This window comes from Benincasa hispida, chromosome 7 (assembly GCF_027475165.1).
Source record: "Benincasa hispida cultivar pf3 chromosome 7, pf3_genome.v1.1, whole genome shotgun sequence".
Classification (NCBI taxonomy): domain Eukaryota; kingdom Viridiplantae; phylum Streptophyta; class Magnoliopsida; order Cucurbitales; family Cucurbitaceae; genus Benincasa; species Benincasa hispida.
Window position 1 is genome coordinate 60,188,095 of NC_143484.1, and position 10,261 is coordinate 60,198,355.

Consider the following 10,261-nt stretch of genomic DNA (forward strand, 5'->3'; position numbering starts at 1 on the left):
CTATAACGACATATTAAAAATAATGTAGATGAGTTTCGAAGTATTTTAATAATTTTGAGAATTATATAAATTAGGAATAAACTAATTATTAAATATTTAAAAGTTGTTTTTTTAAAAGTTGGTTTGGAGTAATTAACTAATTACTTGAATTTTTTTTAATTCCCAACAAATCACAAACCTTTTTTTAATTATTCCCAACACACCATAAAATTACAACACTTAATCCAAATTGATACGACAGAAAATTGATTTTTCTATGAAAAAGAGGATTTTTATCTGATGGTGGGGGCACGTGAGGCTCACGCGTACAGCACACGCCAGCAGGTGCTGGGCCACGCACCGCGGCCGGGTTGCGACTCGGAGCCACCCGTCAGCCACACGACTCAGCGTTACGTCATTCTCAGCCATATAATCCACGTGTCACCATCTCAATGGTGCGCGGGACTCAATAACATTAACGTGACGGGGACCAAATCACTGCTTTTACGAATAAAGTTCCTAAATTCCTCAACTCCATTTTTTCCCTCTCTTTTCTACTTTTGTGTTTAGTTCGATAAATTAACTTTAATTTTGATTTTTAATCTTCTATGCTTGATTCACTTGAGTAAATTTCGAAATATAGTGTTCATTTTTTAGTTTATGAATTTAAAAATTATAATTTTAACTTTGATTTTAAAAATATTCATAAAATATAGACACTAAAATATATAAAGCAATGAATGGAAGGAATGTTAATAAGCACGATTTTCAAAAATGAAAAATAAAAAATTTATATCTTGTTTGATAATTATTTTATTTTTGAAAATTAAATCTATTTCATCTACTTTTTTACCATAATTTGCATATTTCTTAATTTCAATGGTTGAGTTCTTAGTCAAATTCTAAAAACAAAAACTGTTTTTTGAAAATTATTATTTTTTTAGTTCTCAAAATCTGACATTGATTTTTTAAATCATTGGTGAAAAGTAGATAATAAATAAGAAATGGGAGATGAAAACAGTATACATAGACTTAATTTTCAAAAACAAAAATAAAAAACAAAATAGTTGTCAAACGAAACTTAATTGTTATTTTTTTTTTCTTTTTTTCTTTCTTTCTTTCTTTTTTTTTTTTTAGTGGTTACCTTAGAAGATTAAACAAAATTTGTTAGGCCATCTGCCAACCATTTAATTTTTTTAAAATGTGCTTGTTTCATCTCAGGTTTTTTTTTAATTGTTTCTATTTTTCTCTAAGTAAAGTAGTTGATATATTTTTTTTTTTTATCAATTTTTAAAAATAAAATTATTTTTTTTAAAAAAATACTTTTTTTAAAAGAAAAAAAGACACACACATATATATCAAATTTGTTTCAATTTTGAACCCTTTTTAAAGTTTTTTTTTTATAAAATTAATCTAACCATTTTCCTTTTTGTAGTCGAGTATTTTTATGGTTTACTTTTATGTGGTCCATTACTGATTCACAATTTATTTGGTTAGTTTTACCTTTTATTGTTTTGTTTTTTTTAATAACCTTTTTTTTAAAAAAAAAAAGAAAAAAGATAACCTTTTGTTTCATATCTTGACTAGCTTTCTAGTTTAATTTTTTGGAACCATTTCTAGATACTTTAATTTTTTAATTCATAAAGATTTATGTTTAAAATTGAATGAATCAAATATGAGAATTTTAAAATTAAAGATATCTTAACATATGACTAAATTCCAAAATTTCTTTAAGTGAGATTTATTTATATATAAAAAGTAGATAGAATAATTATGTGACCATACGGATAGTACAATAGTATATATATATATATATATATATATATATATATGTTTCTAGGAGGTGGTATATAAAATTTTGACACTTAGAAAAGATGTTGGAAAATTTCCCTAATCATTACTGTTCTATATCTATTATAAATTTTACATGAACTTTATATACTATTTTAGTTTTTATATTCTTTGTTTTGATTATCTTAATCCATATACTTTCAAATTGTTCATCTTAATCTCTATATTTTCAATTTTAGTTCATTTTGATTCTTGAACTTTTACAATGTGATAGTTTTGATCCCTTAAAATAGAAAATGAAAGAACCATACAAGAACAAAAATGAACAAAAGTTTAAAATTTAGGAACAAAAACTAATATCTTGAAAATATAGAGACCAAAATGAACAAAAACCAAAACTACAAGATCTAAAGTATTATTTAAACCTATACATAATAATACAATTAAATATCAATATTCTTTTAGCGGTAAGTTAAATCATTCTTGTCATTAAAATATTTTTATCATAATTAATCAGTTCAATTTAAATTTTTTTAATTTTACGAACAGGAGAGAAAGATGTATTGACTCTAGTGAAATATGTGGTGGAAGATATCTTGTCCATAGGGACGTATCGAGAGATTTCATTTAAGCACATTCGACTCCCAGGATTCGGTAGCTGATAAAATAGGTTAATAGACAGCAAATGAGAAAGTTTATCTTTATTGATGGGATGATTTCCCTAAGGGTTATTTTAAATATAGGAAAATGAACCAAAATAATTTACAAAATATAGCAAAATTTTAGAACTATCAATGATAGACATTGATAGATACCGATAGTCGATAGACACTAATAGACTATCAGTGTCTATCAACGTCTATCAATGATAGTTTTAAAATTTTGCTATATCTTGTAAATATCTTCAATAGTTTTACCATATGAAATAACTTCCCTTTCCTTAATTGAATTATTATTTTTGCTAATTCGAATTTAGATGCATTATCTGTGTAATTTTTAATGATTATTTTTCTTTAAAAAAAAAAAAAAACTTAAATCCGTTATTGAATTCAATAGGGATTTGAACATTAATATTCTACCAAAAAAAAAAAAAAAAAGAAAAAAAAGACGACTACACATAGGAGTACAACACACACACATATATATATATAAGAATAATAACACCTTTTAAAAAATAGGAACATTGGAACTTTTTCCTAATATGTCCTATCATGATTTTTGTAATAATAATGATTTAATTAGAGTATGAATCGGCATACTCTTTTTCCTTTTAAGACGAGGTTTGATTTCTCATCTGAGTAATTGTAAATATTATTTTTAAATATAGAATATTATTTAATATAAAAATCTAGACTAATTAATCCGACAAAAAGAGAGAAAAAAAGATTATAAAATGGAGTCATGATGAGGACATCATTGGAATTTGCAAGTTCATGTTAAATGTCTGTGCAATGGAGATTGGAGAATGAGAAGAAAAGGGATTTTACTATTTTAGCGATTTAATTACTCTGAAAAGGATAGAGTTGGGGACGACAAAGATTAGTCTGAAAAGTGACAGAATTCGCTATTTAAAAATGCGATTCCATGTTTAAAGAACATGCTCATTGGCCACTGCGATAAATCCACCAGGTTTTCATCAAATTTTCGTTTCAGCTTTCGCCATTTTTGTTACACCCACGTGCTTCCTTTTTCACGGGCTTCTCTTCTTCTTCTTCTTCTTCTTGATCTCCATGGATTTAGATTTCTCTTCCTCCCCTGTTTCTGTTTGAACCCACATTTCACTTTCTCAATTTACTCTGTCTGCTGCTTCTTATTCGTCTTCTTCTCAATGCGTGTTATTATCCAGCTTTAAACGCAGTTGTTCATGGATATTCCTTCTGTAATCGTAAATGCCTTGTTTATTTTTGCATTCTCGATGTGGGTTTTGCTTAACTCGTGTAAACGAGAGGTAGAGAGTGAATCCTTTCAATCGAGAAACAGAGCATTTCGAGAGTTTAAATGGGTAATCAACATTACTATATTTTGTAATGCTGTTATTCCATTTTGGTATTCTGGGTTTGTTGCCTATGAATTCTGGAATCGTAGAATCGTTTGTTGGGAATCAGCTATCTGTGCTTTAACGTGGGTTTTGGCCGCTGCGATTGCTTTTTACTGGAGAAATGGAATGTATCATCAAGGCAAAAGATGGCCGTTGATTCTAATTGTTTGGTGGGTTTTCTATTGCTTATATGGGTTAGGTTCTTCGATTATTTATTTGCTGGCCCACTTGAAATCTATAGAGTTTCCTCTTTTTCTTCCAAAAGCTACTATTGTAGATTTTGCTTCATTCACTTTGTCTTTAATTATCTGTTGTTCTGCACTGACTGTTAACTATTCCAAGAAACACAATGATCTTGAGAAGTCATTGCTTCAAAAAGAGAATGATTGTTCTTCTGAAAATGATGGTGGTTTCATCAATCCTGGATTATGGAGTCGACTTACATTCCAATGGCTGAATCCTCTCTTCAAAAGGGGGAGGAATCAGATACTTGAATTAGCTCATATTCCTTGTGTACCTCAATCTGAAACAGCTGAATATGCTTCCTCATCACTAGAAGAATCACTTCAAAGAAAGAAAGTTGAATCTTCATCCTTGCCCAAAGCTATAGTTCTAGCCACATGGAAATCCCTGGTCTTAACTGCAACTTTTGCAGGTATATTTTCTTCCTTAGACTGCTTGAATTCTCTTCTCTATGAACTGTAAATCTTTGTCTTCTCTAAATTCTTTGTTCATAACTTTTATTAGGAGTCAACACATTGGCATCCTTTATGGGACCTATCCTAATTGCCAACTTTGTGAATTATCTGTTGGGAAAAAGTGATGACTCAAGCAACCGTGAAGGGTTTATTCTTTCATTCTTCTTCTTCTTTGCTAAGACATTGGAGTCTCTTACTCAAAGACAGTGGTATTTTGGCACTCACCGTGTCGGTATTCAGGTAAGGGCAGCTCTTACAGTGATGATCTACAAGAAATCTATATCTATTAATGCTGCTGGTCCAAGCAATGGTAAAATCATAAATCTAATAAATGTGGATGTTGAAAGAATTGGAGACTTCTCCTGGTATATTCACAAGATTTGGTTGCTTCCTGTTCAAATAGCTCTAGCCCTTATCATCCTTTACAGGAATCTTGGAGCTGCTCCTTCCATTACTGCTCTTTTAGCCACAATATTTATAATGGTGAGCAACACACCTTTAGCCAATGTTCAAGAAAGTCTACACTCGAAGATAATGGATGCAAAAGACTCTAGAATCAAATTGACATCAGAGACTTTAAAGAATATGAGAGTCTTGAAACTGCATTCTTGGGAGCAGACATTTTTGAAGAAGGTTTTGAAACTGAGAGAAGTTGAAAGAAGTTGGTTGAAAAGATACCTCTATACCTGCTCAGTTATAGCATTTCTCTTTTGGGTTTCACCAACTTTAGTTTCAGTAGTTACTTTTGGTGCCTGTGTTATGATGAAAATCCCTCTAACAGCAGGCACAGTTCTATCAGCCATTGCTACATTTCGTATCCTACAAGAACCAATTTATAACCTACCAGAGCTAATTTCCATGATTGCTCAAACAAAAGTTTCCCTTGACCGTATACAAGAGTTCATTCGAGAAGAAGATCAAAGGAAACAGATTTATTATCCTCCTTCCAATGCATCAGACGTTGCAATCGAAATGGAGGTGGGGGAGTATTCATGGGAAGCCAGTGATCTAAATTTTAAGAAACCAACTATAAAAGTTGCAGAGAAGATGCAAATACCAAAGGGTTACAAGGTTGCAGTTTGTGGATCAGTTGGTTCAGGAAAATCAAGCCTACTTTGTAGTATACTGGGTGAGATCCCACAGGTTTCAGGAACACAAATGAAAGTACATGGAACTAAAGCTTATGTTCCCCAAAGTGCTTGGATCCAATCAGGCACCGTAAGAGAGAATGTGCTGTTTGGGAAAGAGATTGACAAACATTTTTATGAGGATGTGTTAGAAGCCTGTGCCTTGAATAAGGATATCAAGTTGTGGCTGGATGGAGATTGTACTTTGATTGGGGAGAGGGGGATGAACTTAAGTGGAGGGCAAAAGCAGAGGATTCAATTGGCAAGGGCAGTCTATAGTGATGCAGATGTTTACTTCCTGGATGATCCTTTTAGTGCTGTGGACGCATGTACTGGAACACATTTGTTCAAGGTAGGCATCATCTTTTTGTTATTCTTGTTGCCTTATTCTTTTCATGTTTTTTTTACTATTCATGCTCTCTGTAATGGATTTTTATACTGAACTTTAATGATAATGCAGAGATGTCTTTTGCAACTTCTGTCTGGTAAAACTGTGGTATATGCTACTCATCACTTGGAGTTCATAGAAGCTGCAGATCTTGTTCTGGTAAGTACCTGAATTTTTCATTGTTTTCCGTGGAGTATCACAAAGCATTGACCCCTGCTGCCTTGTATTGCATTCAAATGCTTTTGCTTCCAGGTGATGAAAAATGGTCACACTGTTCAATCAGGAAAGTATGCAGAATTAATGTCGGACTCAAATGGTGAACTTGCTAGGCACATTGCAGCTCATAGAAGATCACTGAATGGAGTTAAGCCATTCAAAGAAGAAAAACCCCATCATAAAAGACCATGTAAGACACATCAGATAGAAGCTCTAGATGAAAATTCTTCCCTTTCCCTTGGAAATGGTGGCCACTCCGTAAGAGCTCAAGAAGAGGAAACTCAAACTGGTCGTGTAAAATGGAGTGTCTATTCAACCTTCATCACATCTGCTTACAAAGGAGCTCTTGTTCCTGTAATCCTTCTATGTCAAGTTTTGTTTCAAATCCTTCAGATGGGCAGTAATTACTGGATTTCATGGGCAACAGAAGAAGAAGGCAAGGTCAGCAGAGAGAAGTTGTTAGGGATCTTCATTTTGATGTCCTGCGGGAGCTCTGTCTTTATATTAGGCCGAGCCGTTTTGATGGCAACCATTGCTATTGAGACTGCACAACGAATGTTTCTTGGAATGGTGACATCAATATTTGCAGCACCAATTTCATTTTTTGATGCCAAACCTTCAAGCCAAATCCTTAACAGGGTTATTACCTTCTCTATGTGTTTGTTATCTTCACCTCTTATTAGATTTTTGCATTGTGTAAAGAATTTTAACCCCCCCTTTTTTTTCTTCTCTATGATGCAGTCTTCTACTGATCAAAGCACTTTGGATACAGATATCCCTTATAGATTAGGAGGATTGGCTTTTGCACTCATTCAGCTGTTGAGTATCATCATCCTGATGTCCAAGGTTGCATGGCAAGTTTTCCCCCTCTTCCTTGTCGTCCTTGCCATCTCTGTATGGTATCAGGCAAGAACATACATCCCACTCTTTGTTTGTAAAATGTTTTTCATTATTGCATTAAAAGTATGAAGTTACCGTACCTTGAATTTGATTATTCGGCAGCATCCTATCAATGTGATGTGCTTTGATCAAGTTCTGTTAGATGATGTAATAATAAATTTATCTTCATCAGTTTAAACTTTTGGGTCAATCAGTGATTCAAGAAGTCTAGTGAACTTTATTATATACTACCAGTTTCTCAAATGTGATTACCAACAGCAAGTGGTTCTAGGATTTTATTCCTTAAATCATCAGGTTTAGTGTTTTAAATTGTTTTCAATTCATTTTACAGGGATATTACATTAGTACTGCTAGAGAACTAGCTAGAATGGTTGGGATTCGGAAGGCTCCAATTCTTCATCACTTTTCTGAAACAGTCGTAGGTGCAACAATTATCCGTTGTTTCAATCAAGAGGATCGTTTTTTGACAAAAATACTGAAGTTGGTTGATGATTATTCTCGTGTGGTTTTTCACAACTCAACTTCAATGGAATGGTTGTGCCTGCGGATAAATTTTCTTTTCGACGTTGTCTTCTTTTTTGCTCTTATCATCTTAGTGACCCTTCCTAGAACAGCAATTGATCCAAGTAAGCTTTTCCTAACTATCAATGCCACTTTCATGGAAAACTTTAAATTATTTCATCCTAACATTCTAATATTTCCAACCCCATATCACCTAAGCAGCTTGTTTATTTTACTGCAGGCTTAGCAGGATTAGCAGCAACATATGGCTTGAACATGAATGTGCTTCAGGCTTGGGTTATATGGAATTTATGCAATGTTGAGAACAAAATGATATCTGTTGAGAGAATTCTTCAGTTTACTAACATTGCTTCTGAGGCGCCACCGGTTATCAAAGATTGTAGGCCAATGCCAGAATGGCCACAGGAGGGAAAGATAGAACTCGAGAACCTTCATGTCCAATACCGTCCTAATCTTCCAGTAGTTCTCAAAGGGATCACTTGTACCTTTCCAAAAAAGAAGAAAATTGGAGTTGTTGGCAGGACAGGAAGTGGAAAATCCACCTTAATCCAAGCACTTTTTAGAGTGGTAGAGCCTTCTGCAGGAAGGATTCTCATTGATGGAGTTGACATTTGCAAAATTGGTCTACATGATCTAAGGTCTAGGTTGGGTATTATTCCACAAGACCCAACATTGTTCCAAGGAACCATGAGAACTAATCTAGACCCTTTGCAACAACATACTGATCAAGAAATATGGGAGGTGAGATTTCAAGTGCTTTTTTTTTTTTTTTTTTTTTTTTTTTTTTCCCTCATTTCATGGAGAATGAAAAGTTAATACGATCTCAGAAACTAACTTGATATTTCAGGTTCTTCACAAGTGTCGCTTTGCCGAGATCATCCGAACGGATCACGCGGTCCTTGAAGCACCAGGTAAGATGGGATCTCCCATTGTTTCTGAAGTGTTCTTTTCCAGTTTAGTTTGTTTTCTACTAAAAAGTATTGTTTTGTACTTGGCCTATAAATGCTGCAGTTGCTGAAGATGGAGAGAATTGGAGTGTGGGACAGCGGCAACTTGTTTGCCTGGCCAGGGTGCTCCTCAAAAAACGTAGGATTCTTGTGTTGGATGAGGCAACAGCTTCCATTGATACTGCAACAGAAAATATAATTCAGGAAACAATAAGAGAGGAGACAAATGGTTGTACTGTCATTACCGTTGCTCATCGAATACCGACAATTATTGATAATGATTTGGTTTTGGTTCTTGACGAAGGCAAGTGAACTCATTTAGCTTTAAAAAAAATTATTCTGAAAAATGGTTATAGTTAACCCTCTGCATAGAGTTGGCTAACTTGTGTAGTAATAGTATCGTTCTAATGCATCATTTTAATTTTTATAGGTAAGGTGATCGAGTACGATTCACCATCTCGATTACTCGAGAACAGTTCTTCTATGTTTTCGAAGTTGGTGGCGGAATTCTTGAGTAGATCATCCAATAGTCACTCACAATCTATGGAGACTTTTGTTGAGACAGACGCAAACCGAATATGAACATCATGACTTTGATCAAATGTAAAGATTGGAGGGGAAACATTTGCTTGCTAATACTATGAGGTAACAAGATAGAAACAACTGTTGATTGGCTTGCACACTAACTGGATAGGCTGAAGATCCTGTAAAGTAAGAAACTTGATACTCATCCTCTTAAAGCAATAGCAGATCCAAGCAAATACCATTGACAAGCTTTCTAACAATAGCTGATGAGATAGATACAGAGCATTACTAGTTGTTTAGGTGTTAACCACAGTCTTTTTACTATTATTTTTTTTCTTAATGTAATTGAAAGTGTGTTTCATTTCATTATTAATGTATTAGTGAACTCCTGCCTGCATAATAAAAGTTTTATGCCACAGAGCAGTTAATGTTATTACTTGATCTTTCCAAATCCCAATCTTCTTGGTCATCCTATTGAAAATGCTTCACTGAGAGGGCTTGCATGGCATGGTGTTCCTTGCAGGTTTCTTGGGAAAAAAACAGATTAGCATATTTTTATTAAAGACTAGTTGTAACTACGTGCGTTATACGTGTTTCATAACGTTGAAAATGAAATATATGTATATAAGTTGAAATAAGTGTCTTATACTTGTTAATCATTTTTCTTTAAAATTTATTTTACAAAAATTCATCTAACTCAAAATGAATTTGAATTAATATGTTTTCTTAAACTAATTTCTTAAAGTTTTCGAATTGAATTTTTTATCTCGTAGTTTAAATCTTTGATAGTAAGAGAAAGGACAAACTAAATAATTTTAGAAATCCTATTTTGTTATACTTATAACTACTATTTAACTTCTTTAAAAAAAAGAATATTCTTTTTTTGAAAAAAAAAACTATTCAATCTAAATCTCAATCCAACCTAAATTTTAGAAAAAAAACACAACTCACATAAGAAAAAAAGAAAAAATGAAAAAGATGGCGTACCTTAAACAAATAAAAAGATGGAGGTGTGATACTTAACTACTTCTAGTTCTCAAATCAGAATGTAGAAAAATTATAGATGATGTCTAGGAGCTGAAAAAACTTAGAATATTGAATAAGGAAAAAAAAACCAATATGTGACAATA

At 32.9% G+C, this 10,261-nt stretch overlaps 1 protein-coding gene across 2 annotated transcripts; it reads left to right on the plus strand.

Moving 5' to 3' along the window:
- Positions 1-3,188: 3,188 nt before the first annotated feature.
- On the plus strand, positions 3,189-9,564 carry LOC120081446 (putative ABC transporter C family member 15). 2 transcript variants are annotated; one of them, XR_016530407.1, is made up of 10 exons: positions 3,189-4,463; positions 4,556-5,985; positions 6,094-6,180; positions 6,274-6,876; positions 6,979-7,143; positions 7,469-7,763; positions 7,880-8,400; positions 8,487-8,570; positions 8,671-8,910; positions 9,037-9,564. XR_016530407.1 is itself a non-coding variant. In XM_039036321.2 (10 exons), the coding sequence occupies exons 1-10, from the start codon at positions 3,635-3,637 to the stop codon at positions 9,186-9,188; spliced, it is 4,386 nt and encodes a 1,461-aa protein (XP_038892249.1). In that variant the 5' UTR covers positions 3,189-3,634; the 3' UTR covers positions 9,189-9,564. The 2 variants fall into 2 exon arrangements, 1 of the variants encoding a protein (XP_038892249.1); XM_039036321.2 differs by having other exon boundaries at positions 8,507-8,570.
- The last annotated feature ends 697 nt before the right edge of the window (positions 9,565-10,261 follow it).

What these genes read in the sequence shown, in the direction of transcription:
- LOC120081446 (XM_039036321.2), top strand. Translation starts at nt 3,635, where the DNA reads ATGGATATTCCTTCTGTAATCGTAAATGCCTTGTTTATTTTTGCATTC. An exon ending in CTTAACTGCAACTTTTGCAG is followed by an intron (nt 4,464 to 4,555) that starts GTATATTTTCTT and finishes AACTTTTATTAG; the next exon opens with GAGTCAACACATTGGCATCC. An exon ending in TAGAACAGCAATTGATCCAA is followed by an intron (nt 7,764 to 7,879) that starts GTAAGCTTTTCC and finishes ATTTTACTGCAG; the next exon opens with GCTTAGCAGGATTAGCAGCA.